Source organism: Pseudophryne corroboree, chromosome 6 (assembly GCF_028390025.1).
Source record: "Pseudophryne corroboree isolate aPseCor3 chromosome 6, aPseCor3.hap2, whole genome shotgun sequence".
Classification (NCBI taxonomy): domain Eukaryota; kingdom Metazoa; phylum Chordata; class Amphibia; order Anura; family Myobatrachidae; genus Pseudophryne; species Pseudophryne corroboree.
Window position 1 is genome coordinate 392102344 of NC_086449.1, and position 22915 is coordinate 392125258.

A 22915-nucleotide genomic window follows, 5' to 3' on the forward strand; every position below is an offset into this window, starting at 1 on the left:
GTTCCAAGGGATGATTCTGGACACCGTCCAGAAAAAGGTGTTTCTCCCGGAGGAGAAAGCCAGGGAGTTATCCGAGCTAGTCAGGAACCTCCTAAAACCAGGCCAAGTGTCAGTGCATCAATGCACAAGGGTCCTGGGAAAAATGGTGGCTTTTTACGAAGCGATTCCATTCGGCAGATTCCACGCAAGAACTTTTCAGTGGGATCTGCTGGACAAATGGTCCGGATCGCATCTTCAGATGCATCAGCGGATAACCTGTCTCCAAGGACAAGGGTGTCTCTCCTGTGGTGGTTGCAGAGTGCTCATCTTCTAGAGGGCCGCAGATTCGGCATTCAGGACTGGGTCCTGGTGACCACGGATGCCAGCCTGAGAGGCTGGGGAGCAGTCACACAGGGAAGAAATTTCCTGGGCTTGTGGTCAAGCATGGAAACGTCATTTCACATAAATATCCTGGAACTAAGGGCCATTTACAATGCCCTAAGTCAGGCAAGGCCTCTGCTTCAGGGTCAGCCGGTGTTGATCCAGTCGGACAACATCACGGCAGTCGCCCACGTAAACAGACAGGGCGGCACAAGAAGCAGGAGGGCAATGACGGAAGTTGCAAGGATTCTTCGCTGGGCGGAAAATCATGTGATAGCACTGTCAGCAGTGTTCATTCCGGGAGTGGACAACTGGGAAGCAGACTTCCTCAGCAGACACGACCTCCACCCGGGGGAGTGGGGACTTCACCCAGAAGTCTTCCACATGATTGTGAACCGTTGGGAAAAACCAAAGGTGGACATGATGGCGTCCCGCCTCAACAAAAAACTAGACAGATATTGCGCCAGGTCAAGGGACCCTCAGGCAATAGCTGTGGACGCTTTGGTAACACCGTGGGTGTACCAGTCAGTGTATGTGTTCCCTCCTCTGCCTCTCATACCCAAGGTACTGAGAATCATAAGAAGGAGAGGAGTAAGAACTATACTCGTGGCTCCGGATTGGCCAAGAAGGACTTGGTACCCGGAACTTCAAGAGATGCTCACGGAGGACCCGTGGCCTCTACCTCTAAGAAAGGACCTGCTCCAGCAGGGACCCTGTCTGTTCCAAGACTTACCGCGGCTGCGTTTGACGGCATGGCGGTTGAACGCCGGATCCTGAAGGAAAAAGGCATTCCGGATGAAGTCATCCCTACCCTGATCAAAGCCAGGAAGGATGTAACTGTGCAACATTATCACCGTATTTGGCGTAAATATGTTGCGTGGTGTGAGGCCAGGAAGGCCCCTACAGAGGAATTTCAACTGGGTCGTTTCCTGCATTTTCTGCAAACAGGACTGTCTATGGGCCTAAAATTAGGGTCCATTAAGGTCCAAATTTCGGCCCTGTCGATTTTCTTCCTAAAAGAACTAGCTTCAGTTCCTGAAGTTCAGACGTTTGTCAAGGGGGTACTGCATATACAGCCTCCTTTTGTGCCTCCAGTGGCACCTTGGGATCTCAATGTAGTTTTGGGGTTCCTAAAATCACATTGGTTTGAACCACTCACCACTGTGGACTTAAAATATCTCACATGGAAAGTGGTAATGCTGTTAGCCCTGGCTTCAGCCAGGCGTGTCTCAGAATTGGCGGCTTTATCCTATAAAAGCCCTTACCTAATTTTTCATACGGACAGGGCAGAATTGAGGACTCGTCCTCAATTTCTCCCTAAGGTGGTTTCAGCGTTTCACTTAAACCAGCCTATTGTGGTACCTGCGGCTACTAGGGACTTGGAGGATTCCAAGTTGCTGGACGTAGTCAGGGCCCTGAAAATATATGTTTCCAGGACGGCTGGAGTCAGAAAATCTGACTCGCTGTTTATCCTGTATGCACCCAACAAGCTGGGTGCTCCTGCTTCTAAGCAGACTATTGCTCGTTGGATTTGTAGTACAATTCAGCTTGCACATTCTGTGGCAGGCCTGCCACAGCCAAAATCTGTAAAAGCCCATTCCACAAGGAAAGTGGGCTCATCTTGGGCGGCTGCCCGAGGGGTCTCGGCTTTACAAGTTTGCCGAGCAGCTACTTGGTCAGGGGCAAACACGTTTGCTAAATTCTACAAATTTGATACCCTGGCTGAGGAGGACCTGGAGTTCTCTCATTCGGTGCTGCAGAGTCATCCGCACTCTCCCGTCCGTTTGGGAGCTTTGGTATAATCCCCATGGTCCTTTCGGAGTTCCCAGCATCCACTAGGACGTCAGAGAAAATAAGAATTTACTTACCGATAATTCTATTTCTCATAGTCCGTAGTGGATGCTGGGCGCCCATCCCAAGTGCGGATTGTCTGCAATACTTGTACATAGTTATTGTTACAAAAATCGGGTTATTATTGTTGTGAGACATCTTTTCAGAGGCTCCTCTGTTATCATGCTGTTAACTGGGTTCAGATCACAAGTTGTACGGTGTGATTGGTGTGGCTGGTATGAGTCTTATCCGGGATTCAAAATCCTTCCTTATTGTGTACGCTCGTCCGGGCACAGTATCCTGGCTGAGGCTTGGAGGAGGGTCATGGGGGGAGGAGCCAGTGCACACCAGGTAGTCCTAAAGCTTTTACTTTTGTGCCCAGTTTCCTGCGGAGCCGCTATTCCCCCTGGTCCTTTCGGAGTTCCCAGCATCCACTACGGACTATGAGAAATAGAATTATCGGTAAGTAAATTCTTATTATAAAATCTATCAGCATCACACTTTTAGCCAGTACAAGCTGGCATTATATAATATCATCTGAGGAAAGCTGTCACACATGAATGGACTGTGCCATCAATAGGTATTAAGGGACATCCTTGGTTCTTCTGCTTAATCAATTAAATACTAACACTACTAACAAAAAACCCAGGGAGGGTCTAAACAGCTTTAAATGATTAAGACTGCACCTAAGGATCATGTCTTGTTCTAACTAATTACCAAATTCATTGGCATGCATGCAAAATATTAATTACATAAAGTCCAATTGGCATAGCGGGGATATATGCATAATTTCACTTTGTGATTTCCATTGTGATGTTTTTTTAATTTTCATTTTGTTAATGTTTATTTAGTCTGTTTTTAAGAAATAAAAAGATTTTTTATTATCAAACCAGCAGCCTAATTAACCATATTTTAATTATATGTGCGCTCACACGTGTAACCAGGGCCGGATTGGCCATAGAAGTCACCGGGAGTTTCCCCGGGGGGGGGGGGGGGCGATTGGGCCGTGGGGCCGCCTGTCCTACGCGGCCCCGCCCCCCTCTGCGTTACCAGGCAGGCACAATACCTGCATAATGTAATACAGTCTGCGGCCGCTGTCAGGAGAGCCGGCCCCGCAAATCACCATCTCATGCTGCCCTTCCCCTCAACAGCTTATGCCTGTGTGCGGCCACGCCCCCCCCCCCCCACCCCCCGCACGGCACGTCACCAGTCACCTAGCTGCTTCGGCCAATGGCCGCTATCAGGGGAGCCGGCCACACACCCCCATGTCATCTGCTTATGCCTTGCTGCAGCGGCCGCTATCAGGAGAGCCGGCCACGCCCCCCTCCACATACTCTGCTTATGCCTTGCTGCGGCCACAGAACCGGCCCCGCCCCCCCCTCTATGTCACTTGCTTCATTGTGGGCAATGCAGCGGCCGTTTTCTAGTCAGCGGCCCCGCCCCCAACCGGCTGACCTGAAGAGGAGGTCCGCACGCCAAGCGCCATAGACGTAATCAGTGCGGACCTTGCAGGAAGAGAAGGTGCGGCCGCGGTGGGTGCACACATTCTACAGTAGGAGAGGTGAGGTGGTATGACTGGTGTACAGTGCTCTGGAGGTGTGAGGTGTAATTTTATGGGTGAGGTGTAATTTTGTGTAGGGGGGGGTAAGGTGTAATTTTGTGTAGGGGGGGGTGAGGTGTAATTTTGTGTAGGGGGGGTGTGGTGTAATTTTGTGTAGGGGGTGAGGTGTAATTTTATGTTTGGGGGTGTGAGATGTCATTTTATGGGTGCAAGGTGTAATTTTGTGTCTTGGGGAGTGAGGTGTAATTTTGTGTCTTGGGGTGTCGGGTGTAATTTTATAGGTGTCGGGTGTAATTTTATGTCTGGGGATGTGAGGTATAATTTTATGTCTATGGGTGTGAGGTGTAATTTTATGGGTGTGAGATGTAATTTGGTGTCTTGGGGAGTGTGGTGTAATTTTGTGTCTTGGGGAGTGAGGTGTAATTTTATATCTTGGGGTGTCGGGTGTAATTTTATAGGTGTCGGGTGTAATTTAGTGTCTTGGGGTGTGAGGTGTAATTTAGTATCTTGGGGTGTGAGGTGTAATTTAGTGTCCTGGGGTGTGAGGTGTAATTTTATGTCTGGGGGTGTGAGGTGTAGTTTTATGGGTGTCGGGTGTAATTTTATGTCTGGGGGTGTGAGGTGTAGTTTTATTGGTGTCGGGTGTAATTTTATAGGTGTCGGGTGTAATTTTATGTCTGGGGTGTGAGGTGTAATTTTGTTTCTGGGGGTGTGAGGTGTAAATTTATGGGTGTGAGGTATCATTTTATGGGTGTGAGGTGTAATTTTGTGTCTTGGGGTGTAATTTTATAGGTGTCAGGTGTAATTTTGTGTCTGGGGGTGTGAGGTGTAATTTTATGTATGGGGGTGTGAGGTGTACTTTTGTGTCTGGGGGTTTAGATGTCTGCAGCTAACATCAAAGTTAATTGATGTCACCCACAAGAGTGACCTCAATTAACCTCCCGATTATCCGCAGACCGCAATTTTCCCACCATTGACTATAATGGAGGACCGCTCCGTCTGATTGACAGGCCAGGAGCGCTCAGCCAATCAGGAGAGTGCTATGACGTAACGCTCCCTGATTTGCTGCCAGGTCCTCTAGTGACAGGAGTCACAGTGGGGTCCCGGCATTCAGGGAAAGGGGATCCATGTGTTAACATGGATCCCCTTTAGTGCATTGGACCAGGTTTCTCGCTTTTTTTTTTTTTTGGTGCAGTGTGCCTCAGTGCTCTCTACCTGGTGCAATGTGTCTCAGTGCTTTCTACATGGTGCAATGTGTCTCAGTGCTCTCTACCTGGTGCAGTGTGTCTCAGTGCTCTCTACCTGGTGCAATGTGCCTCAGTGCTCTCTACCTGGTGCAATGTGCCTCAGTGCTCTCTACCTGGTGCAATGTGCCTCAGTGCTCTCTACCTGGTGCAATGTGTCTCAGTGCTCTCTACCTGGTGCAATGTGCCTCAGTGCTCTCTCCCTGGTGCAGTGTGTCTCAGTGCTCTCTCCCTGGTGCAGTGTGTCTCAGTGCTCTCTACCTGGTGCAGTGTGTCTCAGTGCTCTCTACCTGGCGCAGTGTGTCTCAGTGCTCTCTACCTGGTGCAGTGTGTCTCAGTGCTCTCTACCTGGTGCAGTGTGTCTCAGTGCTCTCTACCTGGTGCAGTGTGTCTCAGTGCTCTCTACCTGGTGCAGTGTGGCTCAGTGCTCTCTACCTGGTGCAGTGTGGCTCAGTGCTCTCTACCTGGTGCAGTGTGTCTCAGTGCTCTCTACCTGGTGCAATGTGTCTCAGTGCTCTCTACCTGGTGCAATGTGTCTCTGTGCTCTCTACCTGGTGCAATGTGTCTCTGTGCTCTCTACCTGGTGCAATGTGCCTCAGTGCTCTCTACATGGTGCAGTGTGCCTCAGTGCTCTCTACATGGTGCAGTGTGCCTCAGTGCTCTCTACATGGTGCAGTGTGCCTCAGTGCTCTCTACATGGTGCAGTGTGCCTCAGTGCTCTCTACATGGTGCAGTGTGCCTCAGTGCTCTCTACATGGTGCAGTGTGCCTCAGTGCTCTCTACATGGTGCAGTGTGCCTCAGTGCTCTCTACCTGGTGCAATGTGTCTCTGTACTGTCTACCTGGTGCAATATGCCTCAGTGCTTTCTACCTGGTGCAATGTGTCTCTGTGCTCTCTACCTGGTGCAATGTGCCTCAGTGCTCTCTACCTGGTGCAATGTGCCTCAGTGCTCTCTACCTGGTGCAGTGTGTCTCTGTGCTCTCTACCTGGTGCAGTGTGTCTCTGTGCTCTCTACCTGGTGCAGTGTGTCTCAGTGCTCTCTACCTGGCGCAATGTGTATAACATGCTCTATCTGGCGCAATATGTATAACGTGCTCTACTTGTCGCAGTGTGTATAGGAGGTTCTACCTGGTGCATTGTGTATTAGGTGCACTACTGTGTGGTGTAATATGAATTGCCACTTATGTGGCCACGCCCCTTCCACATGAAACAACGCCCCTAAATTTTTGACGCGCGCCTTCGGCGCGCACTGTCCATACTTTGTCCTGTGGGAATGGGAGCACCAAGCATTATAGTATGTACTGTACGTAATTTTGCCCTTCTAACTTAAAAAAGTGCCCTTCCGAATGAAAAATGTGCCCTCCCCTGTGATCAGCACCCTGCCCTAAAAATCCTAGAGTGAACACTAACATGATCTGCCTTTTGGTGTAACTCCGCCTACATTATATTTTGAAGCAGTAATCCCGCCTACTTTTGTATTGGTCCCGCCTACAGTTGATTTGATGCCGCCCACAAGGCCACTTCTAGAATTTTTTCCAGGGCCACTTTTATCTCCCAATCCGTCCCTGCGTGTAACCATATTTACAGCACACCCAGCACTTCCTGATCCTCAGACACGCTGGATATCTGGTACAGGGTATGGCAAAGGGGAGAGCCGTTTGTGTACGCTATCCTGATCCTATCTAGGACAATATTTGTTAGTGTTTACTGTATTACTGCAGCTCAGGGTGTGCTGGTGTCCTTCCCTCTGTGTCTCCTCTCACATACAGTAGAGCAGGCTTGCATTATAACTGTCTGTGTGTATGTTACTGTGCTTACTGTGAATATGGGTAAACAGCTGTGCAGTGTATGTCACACTAGATTCTCTCCTTTATATAATGACTCTGTATCCTGTGAACAATGCAGTCAATCTTCACAAATCAGTGAAGGGGCTGGGGGAGAGCGTCCAGAGCCCTACTGATTAGGGGGTAATTCTGAGTTGATCGCAGCAGCAAGTTTGTTAGCAATTGGGCAAAACCATGTGCACTGCAGTGGAGGCAGATATAACATGTGCAGAGAGGGTTAGATTTGGGTGGGTTATTTTGTTTCTGTGCAGGGTAAATACTGGCTGCTTTATTTTTACACTGCAATTTAGATTTCAGTTTGAATACACCCCACCCAAATCTAACTCTCTGCACATGTTATATCTGCCCCTCCTGCAGTGCACATGGTTTTGCCCAATTGCTAATAAACTTGCTGCTGCGATCAACTCAGAATTAGGCCCTATGATGTCTGATATGTCATCCCAGCCCACTGCTAATGTACAGAAAACTCAGCTACTACAACAAGCTGTTGCAGATTTAGCTGCTAGGGCTGATGCACAGCCCCCCCCCCTCTCTCATGCAGGTCCTCAGAAGCGTGGTTTACCTGCTATTCTATCTACAGATGATGATATACAGGATGATGGGGATGACCTGGACCGCGTTAGTGGGGATCCCGATGCTGCTCAGGGTATTGAACCCCTCATTTTGGCTATAAGGGATGTGTTAAAGCTACCTCTAGAGGATGCTGCATCACAGCATTCGTTTTTCTTTGTGCAAAACAAGCCTAATGTCACTTTCCCTGATTCTACAGTTAGATGACTTATTCAAACAGGCCTGGAAAAATCCAGACCCAAAATTCCAAGTGTCCAAAAAGTTTTTGTGCACTTTTCCATTTGCTCCTGAAGGTAGAAAATTTTGGGAGGAACCCCCAGTGGTGGATGTCTCAGTATCTCGCCTGTCTAAAAAGGCAGTGCTGCCTGCCCCGGGCTCCTTTACCATGAAGGATCCAGGGGATAGGAAGATAGAGACTACCCTAAAACTATATACACTGCTCAAAAAAATAAAGGGAACACTAAAATAACACATCCTAGATCTGAATAAATGAAATATTCTTATTAAATACTTTGTTCTTTACATAGTTGAATGTGCTGACAACAAAATCACACAAAAATTATCAATGGAAATCAAATTTATTAACCCATGGAGGTCTGGATTTGGAGTCAGCCTCAAAATTAAAGTGGAAAAACACACTACAGGCTGATCCAACTTTGATGTAATGTCCTTAAAACAAGTCAAAATGAGGCTCAGTAGTGTGTGTGGCCTCCACGTGCCTGTATGACCTCCGAGTCCATACAACCCACACAAGTGGCTCAGGTAGTGCAACTCATCCAGGATGGCACATCAATGCGAGCTATGGCAAGAAGGTTTGCTGTGTCTGTCAGCGTAGTGTCCAGAGCACGGAGTCGCTACCAGGAGACAGGCCAGTACATCAGGAGATGTGGAGGAGGCCGTAGGAGGGCAACAACCCAGCAGCAGGACCGCTACCTCCGCCTTTGTGCAAGGAGGAACAGGAGGAGCACTGCCAGAGCCCTGCAAAATGACCTCCAGCAAGCCACAAATGTGCATGTGTCTACTCAAATTATCAGAATCAGACTCCATGAGGGTTGTATGAGGGCCCGACGTCCACAGGTGGGGGCTCTGCTTACAGCCCAGCACCGTGCAGGACGTTTGACATTTGCCAGAGAACACCAAGATTGGCAAATTCGCCACTGGCGCCCTGTTTCACAGATGAAAGCAAGTTCTCACTGAGCACATGTGACAGACGTGACAGAGTCTGGAGACGCCAAGGAGAACGTTCTGCTGCCTGCAACATCCTCCAGCATGACCGGTTTGGCAGTGGGTCAGTAATGATGTGGGGTGGCATTTCTTTGGGGGGCTGCACAGCCCTCCATGTGCTCGCCAGAGGTAGCCTGACTGCCTTTAGGTACCGAGATGAGATCCTCAGACCCCTTGTGAGACCATATGCTGGTGCGGTTGGCCCTGGGTTCTTCCTAATGCAAGACAATTCTAGACCTCATGTGGCTGGAGTGTGTCAGCAGTTCCTGCAAGATGAAGGCATTGATGCTATGGACTGGCCCGCCCGTTCCCCAGACCTGAATCCAATTGAGCACATCTGGGACATCATGTCTCGCTCCATCCACCAACGCCACGTTGCACCACAGACTGTCCAGGAGTTGGCGGATGCTTTAGTCCAGGTCTGGGAGGAGATCCCTCAGGAGACCATCCGCCACCTCATCAGGAGCATGCCCAAGCGTTGTAGGGAGGTCATACAGGCACGTGGAGGCCACACACACTACTGAGCCTCATTTTGACTTGTTTTAAGGACATTACATCAAAGTTGGATAAGCCTGTAGTGTGTTTTTCCACTTTAATTTTGAGGCTGACTCCAAATCCAGACCTCCATGGGTTAATAAATTTGATTTCCATTGATAATTTTTGTGTGATTTTGTTGTCCGCACATTCAACTATGTAAAGAACAAAGTATTTAATAAGAATATTTCATTCATTCAGATCTAGGATGTGTTATTTTAGTGTTCCTTTTATTTTTTTGAGCAGTGTATATACGGCAGCCGGTATTTTACAAAGCCCTATCGATGCGGGTTGCTGGATGACCGATCCTATTCACTCTTGGGCCATTCAAATTCAGGGGGGCCTCTCGGGGGATATGCCCTTAGTTACTATGGTAACATTCAGGACACTACCCGTGTCCTCTATGATTTACTCAAGGAGATGGGGAACATTAATGCTCGGGCTTCTGCCATGACGGTGTCTGCGCGCAGTGCCTTGTGGTTGCGTCAGTGGACTGCAGATGCAGAATCCACACGTAGTGTGGAATCCCTTCCCTTTTCTGGGAATGGCTTTTTGGGATCGAATTGGATACCTTGATTTCCAAAGGTACGGCTGGGAAATCCACGTTTCTTCCCTCCGGGGCCCCGCCGGCGAGCCGCTCCTATCCTGGGCCATCTGTCCAGTCCTTTCGGTCTCACAGATTTCGATCTAAGGCCAGAGGTGCCTCCAATGCAGCTAGAGGCACCAGATGTAAGTCCAGAAAAGCTGCAAGCACCAGTTCTCAGGAACAGTCCACCGGTTCTGCTTCCACTAAGGCCTCAGCATGACTGTGCCCACCCACCCTGAGGGGATCTCGAGGTGGGAGATCGACTGCGTCACTTCAGCCGCGTCTGGGAAACTTCCTGCCAGGATGCCTGGGTCAGAGATCTTGTTTCTCAGGGCTACAGGCTCGAGTTTGACAGTACTCCCCCCTCAACGATTTTTAAAATCAAGCTTACCAGCTTTGGAGGATATGCAAGTTACGTTACAACAGGCAATCCGAAAGTTGGTTCAGTCCCACGTCATTGTTCCCGTACCACTACTGCAACGCGGCACAGGGTTTTACTCAAACCTCTTTGTGGTGCCGAAACCAGACAGTTCGATCAGACCCATTTTGAATCTCAAATCCTTGAATTCTTACTTGAAGGTGTTCAAGATGGAATCCCTGCGAGCAGTGATTGCGGGCCTGGAAGAACAGGTATTTATGGTCTCCTTGGATATCAAGGACGCCTATCTCCATATTCCGATTTGGCCGCCTCATCAGGCGTCCTGCAGTTTGCCCTACTGGACAATCGCTTCCAATTCCAGGCACTGTCCTTTGGCCTGTCTACAGCCCCGAGGGTATTCACAAAGGTGATGGCGGAGCTGATGCTTCAACTCTGGGTCAATGTGGTCCCTTATCTGGATAATCTTCTGATAAAGGCAAGATCCATCCATCCATCTTCTGTCAGACCGTGGGTGGATACTCAACTTACAGAAGTCCCACCTGGAGCCAACTCGGAGGCTTCAGTTCCTGGGGATGTTGCTGGATACTGTGGGCCATAAAGTGTTTCTATCAGAGGACAAGGCGAAAACACTTCAGTAGATGGTCCGCATGGTGCTCCGACCTACTCGAGTGTCCGTACATCTTTGCATAAGATTGTTAGGAAAGATGGTTGCCTCATACAAGGCGATCCAGTATGGGAGGTTTCATGCTAGAACGTTTCAGTTGGATCTCCTGAGTAAGTGGTCCGGCTCACAACTACAGATGCAACGGATGATTCACCTTTCACCTCCGGCCAGGATTTCCCTCCTGTGGTGGCTACAGTCCTCCAATATCTTTGAAAGGCCGGAGTTTCGGGATTCAGGATTGGACCCTCCTCACGACGGATGCGAGTCTGAGAGGATGGGGAGCTGTCATCCAAGGGGCGCAGTTCCAGGGCAGGTGGTCAGCCCACAAACGCCTCCATCCAATCAACATTCTGGAACATCGGGCGATCTACAATGCTCTGCTTCAAGTCTCTCCTCTTCTCAAGGATCATGCAATCCAGGTACAGTCGGACAACGCCACGGCGGTGGCGTATATCAATCGACAAGGAGAGACAAAAAGCAGAGCCTGCATGTGAGATGTGTCAAAGATACTCCGCTGGGTGGAAAGAAATGCAAGAGCCATGTCAGGAGTCTTCATTCCGGATGTGGACAATTGGGAGGCGGACTTCCTGAGTCGTCACGATCTCCACCCGGGGGAGTGGGGGCTCCACCATCTGGTCTTCCAGCAGATCATCGACTGGTGGGGTTGCCCACAAAAAGACATGATAGCTTCTCGTCTCAACAAGAAAATTCCCTGGTATTGCTCACGAACCAGGGACCCTCAGGTGAGGGCAGTGGACGCACTGGCGTCGCCTTGGCCGTACCGGCTAGTCTACCTGTTTCCTCCGATCCTATTGCTCCCAAGCGTGCTAAAGCGAATCAGGAATCAAGGTGTCCAGGCAATTCTGATTGCCCTGGATTGGCCTTGGAAGGCGTGGTACGCGGATCTTCTGGACATGTCCGTCGAAGACCCTTGGCCTCTACCACTCAGATCTTCTTCAACAAGGACCGTTCGTCTACCCGGACTTATGGCGACTTCGTTTGACGACCTGGAAGTTGAGCGGAACATCCTAGCTCACAAGGGCCTTTCCAAGAAGGTTATTGCTACCATGGTTCAGGCCAGGAAACCTGTGATGTCAAAACACTATCATCATATCTGGAGGATATATGTCTCTCTTGGTGCGAGGAATGCATGTATCCACCTGCAGAGTTTCACTTTGCACGTTTCTTACGTTTCCTGCATGCTGGTGTGGATAAGGGCTTACGTCTGGGTTCCATTATGGTCCAGATTTCAGCTCTATTTTCTTTCAGAAGAAATTGGCAGTGTTGCCAGAAGTTCAGACCTTCTTGCAAGGGGTAATCCACATACAACCTCCTTTTGTGCCGCCTACGGCACCCTGGGATTCGTATGTAGTGTTGGAATTTCTACAGTCCTCCTGGTTTCTGATGACGGTAGAAGACCAGCATCTCACGTGGAAGACGGTGATGTTACTGGCCCTGGCTTCTGCTCGACGTGTCTCGTAATTGGGGGCCTTATCGTGTAAAAGTCCATACTAGACAGCAGTTCCTGCCGAAGGTTGTCTCCGTGTTTCACCTGAATCAACCTATTGTAATTCCGTCCAGTACTTCTGCTCCTCCGGAGGCATTGGAAGCTGTGCGTGCCTTGAAGATCTATGTCAAGCGCACGGCTCTGGTCAGAAAGACAGATTCCTTGTTCGTGCTCTTTGATGCGCAGAAAAAGGGTTGCCCTGCTTCAAAGCAGTCCATTGCGCGTTGGATTAGGCTCACTATCCAACAGGCCTATGTGTCGGCAGCCTTACCTGTTCCTAAGTCTCTAAAGGCCCACTCTTCAAGTGGGCTCTTCCTGGGGGCTGCCCGTGGAGTCTCTGCCTTGCAACTATGCCGAGCAGCTACCTGGTCAGGGAAGAACACCTTTGTGAAGTTCTACAAGTTTCATAACCTGGCCAAAGAGGATACCCAGTTTGGGCTTGTGGTGCTGCAGCAGTCTCTGCACGTTCCCGTCCGTTCTGGAAGCTTTGGGACGTTCCCATTGTACTAGTTTCCCCCAATATCCCTTATGGATGCTAGAGAAAATAGAATTTTAATACCTACCGGTAAATCCTTTTCTCGTAGTCCATAAGGGATATTGGGCGCCCGCCTCAGTGCGTTGACTTTTCTGCAGGTTCTTGTTCTATAGTTACCTGTTCAGCTGTTGTTGTTACCAGCCGTTGCTGGTCGTTCTATGTTAGTGGTGTGCTGGTATGTAAATCTCACCACCTTTTGTTATCATCTCTCATATGTCCTATCTCCTTCGGGCATGCTTTTACCTATAACTGCCTGTGGGAGGGGGCATAGAGGGGAGGAGCCAATACACTCAGTTGAAGAAATTTAAAGTCCACTGGCTCCTTTGGACCCCGTCTATACCCCATCGTACTAGTTTCCCCCAATATCCCTTATGGACTACGAGAAAAGGATTTACCGGTAGGTATTAAAATCCTATTTTTTGATTAATATTTTTCCATGTTCATGCAGAATGTTGGTATAAAAATATAAGATAATTCCACAGACTCGGAAGGCACCCAGGAAAATTTTATAATAAAGCTAACTGAGTATCTCTTTATAGACTAAAAGTTACAGGTTCTAAAAGTATACCATTACATCTTTTTGCTAGTATTCTCGTTTTTTTTTTTTTTTTTTTTTTTTTTTTTAAAGAATCCAATTTTAAATTTGTAACTGCAACCACTAGATGGCACATGTTTCTGTGATTGTAAAGTTATGGACATCCTCTACAGCAGTGTTTCCCAACTCTGTCCTCGCGGCACACTAACAATCCTGGTTTTAGTGATATCCAGGCTTGAACATAGGTGACTTAATTAGTACCTCAGTTATTTTGATTTAACCATCTGTGCTGAAGCCTGGATATTGCTAAAACCTGCACTGTTGGTGTGCCTTGAGGACCGCGGTTGGGAATGCCTGCTCTACAGTGCAGCATTGCGAAGATTAAACCTATTCTGATTTATTGTGGTACTTCACATCTGATAAAATGGTGTCTGGTACCTACAATTTTGAAGTACATCTTTACTCAGTGGTCTTAATAACAAAAAATATACATAAATGCAAATCTGTGTAATAAATTAGGTTTGCACTGCGCTCAACCCCTGGCTGTGCATGTTACTGTTTGTCTCAATATCACGTTGTAGAGGTGTAACCTTTCACTGATACCATATATAAGGAGCAACAATTTGAACAAATGTGTTCATGTGTTCTGGTATAACCTTTTACTGATAAGGGGGGTACACACTGAGAGATCCGTGCTTAAATCCTAAGCAATCTGACTAGATTGCTTAGAAGTTAAGCACGGATCTCTCCGTGTATGCACCATAGCGTTAGCGCGTCGCTCTCGCCGGTACTAGATTGTGCCTGCATGCATGCATGCATGCATGGTCTTCGGCTGCCCCTCCTGTAGGCTTGGTAAAAGCACGGTTGTCATTCCTGTATAATATCTACTACGATATTGCCGTCCCGGTCTATAACTTCTAGCTTCTCTAAATTGTTTAGAAGATGACATTGGATATCTGCTTCTTCTGTCCTGAGGTAACTCTACACATTTATCTCCCGTCTTTTTCTGTATAATTGCCTCCCATGTATTACCAAACAGCATAGAACCTTCATAAGGCAAAGGAAACAAGTCTATTTTCTCTTACGTCCTAGAGGATGCTGGGGACTCCAAAAGGACCATGGGGTATAGACGGATCCGCAGGAGACATGGGCACACTAAAAAGACTTTGACTGGGTGTGAACTAGCTCCTTGCTCTATGCCCCTCCCCCAGAGCTCAGTTAGACTTTGTGCCCAGGAGTGACTGGACACACACTAGGGGAGCTCTACTGAGTTTCTCTAGAAAGACTTTTGTTAGGTTTTTTATTTTCAGGGAGACCTGCTGGCTACAGGCTCCCTGCAGCGTGGGAGTGAGGGGAGAGAAGTCAGACCTACTTCTTCTTAGTTTAAGGGCTCTGCTTCTTAGGCTACTGGACACCATTAGCTCCAGAGGGTTCGATCACTTGGTTCACCTAGCTGTTTGTTCCCGGAGCCGCGCTGTCACCCCCCTCACAGAAGACAGAAGTCGGGTGAGTATTAGAAGAACCGAAGACTTCAGACGGCAGAAGACTTCAGTAACGGTACAGCGCTGCGCTCCATGCTCCCACACCCTTCACCAACGGCACTCGCAGGGCGCTGGGGGAGCGCCCTGGGCAGCAGTTACTGAGGGTCACTGGACTGGCAGAACGTAGATTCGGTCCCATACCCCCGCCACTATAAAAAATTTTTACAATTGAGCGGGACTACAGCGCGTCGGGAAGGGGCGTGGCTTAGCCGCACAGCTCACCAGCGCCATTTTCTCTCTCTCCGCAGCCGCATGCAGAGACGCTGGCTCGGACCTCCAAGCTCCTTCAAGTAACAGGGGAGAAAAACGTGGGGGGGGGGGGGCACATGAAATTTAGTGCTTTTTTATAATATATTGCAGCGCTAGACACATATATTATTTTCTTGTAGTATATGGGCGCTGGGGTGTGAGCTGGCATACTCCCTCTGTTTCTCTCTCTACAGGCTTCCCTGTGGGTCTGTCCCCTTGTTTTTGGCTGGTGTGGGTGTGTCGGTACTACGTGTCGACATGTCTGAGGCTGAGTGTTCCTCCCCGGAGGTTGTTACTGGGGGTGCAGAGAGGGATTTGGGAATGACTGTCGGCACAGCCGACTGCTGATTGGGTAAATATGCTGAGTACACTGAATGCAAATGTGGCTTTATTGTCTAAGAGGCTGGATAAATCTGATCCTCAGACAAAAACATGGAGAAAATCCATGGAGGACGCATTTATCTCAGGTACAGACCACCTCAGGGTCACAAAAGTGTTCAATTACCCAGATGACAGATACAGATACCGACACGGACTCTGATTCCGACGTCGATTTCAATGAGGCTTCCTTACATCCGAGGGTTGTTTTAGGAGTATTCAGTACATGATTGTAGCTATCAAAGATGTTTTACATATCTCTGAGGAACCTGCTGTTCCTGACACAAGGGTTTGCTTATTTAAAGGGAAAAGGCCTGAGGTGAAATTTCCCCCCTCTCATGAAATGAATGCGCTTTGTGAAAAGGCTTGGGAGTCGCCTGACAAAAGGTGGCAGATTCCCAAGAGAATTTTGATGGCATATCCTTTCCCCTCTGACGACAGGGAAAAATGGGAGTCCTCTCCCAATGTGGACAAGGCTCTATCCCGATTGTCCAAGAAGGTGGCGCTTCCGTCTCCTGACACGGCTGCTCTCAAGGACCCGGCGGATCGCAAGCTGGAGACGACATTGAAGTCCATTTTTGTTAATACTGGTGCATTGCTCAGACCTGCTGTGGCGTCGGTATGGGTGAGTAGTGCTGTTGCTAAGTGGGCTGATAATTTGGCTTCTGATATGGATACCCTTGATAAGGATAACATTCTTTTGACTCTTGGTTATATCAAGGACGCTGCAGATTACCTAAAGGATGCGGCGACGGATGTTGGCCTCTTGGGATCAAGAGCCAATGCCATGGCGGTCTCGGCCAGGAGGGTGCTGTGGATTCATCAATGGAAAGCTGACGCCGACTCCAAGAAGAATATGGAAGCTCTCCCTTTTAAAGGTATTGTCTTGTTTGGTGACAGCCTTGCTGACCTGGTGTCTACCGCTACTGCGGGTAAGTCATCTTTTCTTCCTTATGTTCCCACACAACAGAAAAAGGCACCCCATCATCAGATGCAGTCCTTTCGGCCTAATAAATACAAAAAAGGAAAGGGCTCCTCCTTCCTCGCTTCAAAGGGTAGAGGAAGGGGAAAGAAGTCGCCCGCCGTGTCAGGCTCCCAGGACCAAAAGTCCTCCCCTGCCTCTACCAAATCTACCGCATGACGCTGGGGCTTCCCTGCGGGAGTCCGTGCCAGTGGGGGGCCGTCTCTGATTCTTCAGTCAGGTCTGGTTTCAATTGGCTCTGGATCCTTGGGTCTTAGACATAGTGTCCCAAGGGTACAAGCTGGAGTTTCAGGAGATGTCCCCCCGCCGCTTTTTCGTGTCGGCCTTTCCAGTTTCTCTTCCAGAAAGAGCGGTGGTAAATGCTGCGATACAAAAGCTGTGTCAACAGAGGGTCGTTGTGCCGGTTCCCCCGTCCCAACGGGTGGAAGGGTTCTATTCAAGCCTCTTTGTCGTACCCAAGCCGGTCGGCTCGGTCAAACCGATTCTGAACCTGAAATCCCTCAATCCATACTTGAAAATTTTCAAGTTCAAGATGGAGTCTCTTCGAGCTGTGATCTCCAGCCTCGAAGGGGGGGATTTTATGGCGTCGGTCAACATAAAGGATGCTTACTTACACGTCCCGATATACCCTCCTCATCAGGCCTTCCTGAGGTTTGCGGAGCAGGATTGTCATTACCAATTTCAGGCGTTGCCGTTTGGGCTTTCCACGGCCCCGAGGGTGTTCACCAAGGTAATGGCGGAAATGATGGTTCTCCTTCGCAAGCAAGGGGTCACAATTATCCCGTACTTGGACGGTCTCTTGATAAAGGCGAGGTCAAAGGAACAGTTGTTAAGAAGTGTTGATCTCTCCCTGTCAGTTCTGCGACATCACTGTTGGATTCTAAATTTGCCAAAGTCTCAGTTGATTCCGTCCACTCGGCTGCCCTTCCTGGGCATGATCCTAGACACGGAGCTACAGAGAGTGTTTCTTCCGGAGGACAAAGCTCTGGAAATCCAGACCATGGTCAGGGAGCTTCTGAGGCCGACAAGTGTGTCGATTCATCAATGCACTAGAGTGCTAGGGAAGATGGTTGTGGCTTACGAAGCCATTCCGTTTGGCAGGTTTCATGCCCGGGTGTTTCAGTGGGATCTGCTGAACAAATGGTTCGGGTCTCACCTGCACATGCACCGGAAAATAAGTCCATCTTCCAGGGCCAGGATTTCTCTCCTGTGGTGGCTGCAAGGTTCTCACCTCCTAGGGGGGTGCCGATTCGGAATCCAGAACTGGGTCCTGCTGACCACAGATGCAAGTCTCCGAGGCTGGGGCGCAGTCACGCAAGGAGGAAGTTTCCAGGGAAAGTGATCAAGCCAGGAATCTTGTCTCCACATAAATGTTCTCGAGTTAAGAGCCATTTACAACGGCCTCCTGCAAGCGAAGAACCTTCTAAAGGGTCTCCCTGTTCTGATCCAGTCGGACAACATAACTGCGGTGACGTACGTAAACCGCCAAGGCGGAACAAGGAGCAGGGCGGCAATGGCGGAGGCCACAAGAATTCTTCGCTGGGCGGAACAGCACGTGAGCGCTCTGTCAGCAGTCTTCCTCCCGGGCGTGAACAACTGGTAAGCAGACTTCCTCAGCAGACACTATCTCCATCCGGGAGAGTGGGCTCTTCTTCAAGAGGTATTTGCAGAAGTGACAAGGCGTTGGGGAATCCCTCAAATAGACATGATGGCGTCTCGCCTCAACAAGAAGCTTCCGAGGTATTGTTCCAGGTCAAGGGACCCCCAAGCCAGTGCGGTGGACGTCCTGGTATCTCCGTGGGTGTTTCAGTCGGTGTATGTGTTCCCTCCGCTTCCTCTCATTCCAAGGGTGCTGAGGATCGTACGACGAACAAGGGTTCAGGCAATACTCATCGTTCCAGATTGGCCACGGAGGGCCTGGTATCCGGATCTTCAGGAATTGCTTGTAGAATATCCTTGGCCGCTTCCTCTAAGAGAGGACCTGTTACTGCAGGGGCCCTGCGTGTTTCTGGACTTACCGCTGCTGCGTTTGACGGCGTGGAAGTTGAGCGCCAGATCCTAGCTCGGAAAGGTATTCCCGGGTAGGTCATCCCCACTCTCCTTAAAGCTAGGAAGGAGGTTACGGCAAAACATTATCACCGTATTTGGAGAAAGTATGTGCCGTGGTGTGAAACCAAAGCAGCTCCTGCGGAGGAGTTTCATTTGGGTCGTTTCCTCCATTTTTTGCAGGCAGGCGTGGATGCAGGCCTGAAATTGGGTTCCATCAAAGTGCAGATTTCGGCTTTATCTATTTTCTTTCAAAAAGAATTGGCCGTCCTTCCTGAGGTTCAGACTTTCGTGAAGGGAGTGCTGCATATCCATCCTCCATTTGTGCCACCCGTGGCGCCGTGGGATCTTGAAGTGGTGTTGCAGTTTCTTATGTCTCACTGGTTTGAACCTTTTGCGTAAGGTTGAGTTAAAGTTTCTCACTTGGAAAGTGGTCATGCTTTTGGCTTTGGCGTCTGCCAGACGAGTGTCCGAGTTGGCGGCTTTGTCTCACAAGAGCCCATATTTGATTTTTCATTCAGATAGAGCGGAATTGAGGACTCGTCAACAATTTCTGCCGAAGGTGGTTTCTTCGTTTCACATAAACCAACCTATTGTGGTATTGGTGGCTACGGATGCTGTGGCGTTCCCAAAATCTCTTGATGTTGTAAGAGCTTTGAAAATTTATGTCGCCAGAACGGCTCTTACTAGGAAGACAGAGGCTCTGTTTGTCCTGTATGCTTCCAACAAGATTGGAAATCCTTCTTCTAAGCAAACTATTGCATGCAGGATTAGTAATACGATTCAGCAAGCTCATTCTTCGGCTGGGCTGCCGTTGCCCAAGTCAGTGAAGGCCCATTCTACCAGGAAGGTGGGCTCATCTTGGGTGGCTGCCCGAGGGGTCTCGGCACTTTAACTTTGCCGAGCAGCTACGTGGTCAGGTTCAAACACTTTTGCTAAGTTCTACAAGTTTGATACCCTGGCTGATGAGGACCTCATGTTTGCTCAATCGGTGCTGCAGAGTCGTCCGCACTCTCCCGCCCGGTCTGGAGCTTTGGTATAGACCCCATGGTCCTTTTGGAGTCCCCAGCATCCTCTAGGACGTAAGAGAAAATAGGTTTTTAATACCTACCGGTAAATCCTTTTCTCCTAGTCCGTAGAGGATGATTGGGCGCCCGTCCCAGTGCGGACTGTTACTTGCAGTTGTATTGATACTGGTTATTTTTGGTTACACAAGGTTTGTGTATCGGTTATATTCAGCTTGTTGCTGTTGTTAGTTCATACTGTTATCTGGTTTACTGCTATTCCGATTGTACAGTATGTTTGTGGTGTGGGCTGGTATGTTTCTCGCCCTTAGTTTAACAAAAATCCTTTCCTCGAAATGTCTGTCTCTCCTGGGCACAGTTCCTATAACTGAGGTCTGGGGGAGGGGCATAGAGGGAGGAGCCAGTTCACACCCAGTCAGTCTTTTTAGTGTGCCCATGTCTCCTGCGGATCCGTCTATACCCCATGGTCCTTTTGGAGTCCCCAGCATCCTCTACGGACTAGGAGAAAAGGATTTACCGGTAGGTATTAAAATCCTATTTTTTTTAATGTACATTCGCTGCCCACAAACACAAGAACTTTTCTTGCCATTACTCCTGTTTAACCTCCTAGTAAGGGAAAGATAAGTATACTTACCTTCTCCCTGTATGGATTCTCATTGTTGGGATGCCGTGGTCTGTATTCTAACTGCTGGCGTTGCAAACCCAACCCACTCTGATTCCAGAAACACAGAGCATGTGCATGGGCTGCACCGGGAGGAAGGGGGGACCTGTTGTTCTTTGTAAACTGTTGCCAAGAACGATGTCTTCAGTAATCCCTGCACGTGCTGGACCTACAAAGTACTGACTGATCTATTTGCAGCCAGTGGCCCATAACTTTTGTCTACATAGTGTATGTATATATAATACCCTAATATCTTGAATCATATACTCATCACTTTGGATAATTCATTTGTATCAGTCACATATGGCGGTAATTGTATATCTTGATTATAATACAAAAGTGTTGTAAGTTTAATATTTGTTAACTTGTACTGGGTTAATCAAGACAAATACAGTTGTGTCTTCATACAACTAGCTTCAATATGCCATGTGGCGCAAGATGCCTGGTGCTAGTGAGCCGTGAGGTCCCATGCGACTGTCTTTTTACCCGAAAATATGTCTTAGTTCCAATGCGATGTGACTAGGATGCACTAGCAGACTTTGCTAATTAATTTGATATGTATATTTGTGTGTGACTGAGTCTGTATACGAAGCACAATGAAACTTGAAATAATGGTGATAGAGGACTGCTGCGCCTCAGAGAGCTGCAGTGGAGATGTCTACAGGTGGTCACTCAACCGCCCTATGGCATAAAATACACAAAGAATGAGAAATCACTTCTGCGCTCATCCAACCACAAAACAATGAAAAAGTATAACAGGAGTAAGTTCGAAATCAACAGTCTTTAGTGAAAACTCTGTTCTTTTTCTCAGTTCTCTTTCATGGACGTGTGCAAGATGACTTGATGCGTATGCGTGGTATGTCCCTCGTATAAAGGTATCTTTGGTACTTTGTTCCCTTCTTTCCTCCTACTTCTCCAAATGAGGCACTCGATAGGTTCTTATCCTCGAGGGCGAGAAGGAGGAACAGGAAAACAGCTGATAGTGTAGTAGGTTCGTAATAATAGAGAACCATTTCTAGGGTGCGTAACTCCTATGTCCTTATTCTTTTAGTGAGGGGTGTGTACCATACATTAATGTGAAAAAAAGTAGAGAGACATAAAGGTATCTTTCCTTCTATAGGTGGTTTTGTCGCTGGATGAGCGCAGAAGTGATTTCTCATTCTTTGTGCACAATGGAACTTGGTCTGAAAAAAACAAACCACTGCCACTGCATTTTAGTTCTTCCTATACAGATTCAGACTAATTTTCTCCCAGATGTACAATAGTTGCATATCAAATTAATCGTCAGAGTCTCCTGGTGCGTCGTAGTTACACATTATGACTAAGAGGCATTTTTGGGTAACCTGTCGTGCAGAGAGGAGCTGTTTGGGGTGACTTCAGCAATAATGTATGAAGACACATCTGTATGTGTTTATTCTTGACTGCAGAATTTGTGTCACTACTTTGTACTGATCATTACTTGATGGAGATTTTGATCGCCTATGAAATCCAATGACCCCCCAGATAAACATTGGCTTATACAGCCTGTCTGGCGTTACCCTTAATCCTGCTTGATGTTTTTATAGTGAGCATCCTTTTTACCCTTTTACACATTTTTTTTAACCTATTCTACTGTAATGCTTTCTCTTTTATCTAGCACACAGGTTCTCAAACTCGGTCCTCATTACCCCACACAGTGCATGTTTTGCAGGTCTCCTCACAGAATCGCAAGTGAAATAATTAGCTCCACCTGGGGATCTTTTAAAATGTGTCAGTGAGTAATTAATACACCTGTGCACTTGCTGGGTTACCTGCAAAACATGCACTGTGTGGGGTCCTGAGGACAGAGTTTGAGAACCACTGATCTAGTATATTTGGATATGCATAATATGGTATAGGTATATACAGCAAGTGCACTGTATCTTTTTTTGTTTTGTTTTTTGCATTGCAATATTACTTAGCAGGAGAACAGACGTAAGTGTTCAGACTATGAAATGTCAACCCAGACTTCAAGTTTTATTTTATGTACCAAATAAAAACACAGATCTAAGGATTTTTTTTTTCCCCCTACACATCATATGCTCTTGTTATCCTTAAAACAATATTTTACGCTGCTTCCCAGGACCCTGTGCCCAGTGGCTTTTCTGCTGGAGAGGTTCTGGTTCCTTTAGCTGATGAATATGACCCCATGTACCCTAATGAATATGAAAAAGTGGTGAAACGTCAGAGAGAGGAGAGGCAACGGCAGCGAGAGATCGAAAGGCAGAAAGAAATAGAAGAGCGAGAAAAGTAAGTAGAATTTCTTTCTTTAACAGAAATGTAGATAAATGGGCATATTTCATTATAGGGCTTATCTTTATTCTGCTACATAATCCACAAAAATGCATTTAGAATGAGCTTGATGCTTATGTAATACATTTGGTAAGGTAAAATGTTTTAAGTATATTATCATTCTATTTTTGTCAAATTATGAAGCATATTTTTTCAAACTGAAAAAGAATTTTCTATTATATTTTAAAAAGTTGCAATTCCTCTTTGACCTCATTGGACATTTACTTATAAAGGAAAATGGATGGGAAATGTTTGTTTCTAAATTATTATTTTTTTAATTTTTTTTTCTCATTAAAGTACTTTATTTTAGCATAAATCAGAAGTTTTAGTCTCATGCATTGATCTATTAC

At 47.8% G+C, this 22915-nt stretch overlaps 1 protein-coding gene across 4 annotated transcripts in view; it reads left to right on the top strand.

The window, feature by feature from the left end:
• RBM17 (RNA binding motif protein 17) overlaps window positions 1–22915 on the top strand; it is a 107166-nt gene that overhangs the window by 22085 nt on the left and 62166 nt on the right. For all 4 annotated transcript variants that reach the window (XM_063926798.1, XM_063926801.1, XM_063926800.1 and 1 more), the window contains exon 4: window positions 22357–22523. In XM_063926798.1, coding sequence (XP_063782868.1) covers window positions 22357–22523 — 167 coding nt within the window. The remainder of the gene's footprint in view (window positions 1–22356; window positions 22524–22915) is intronic.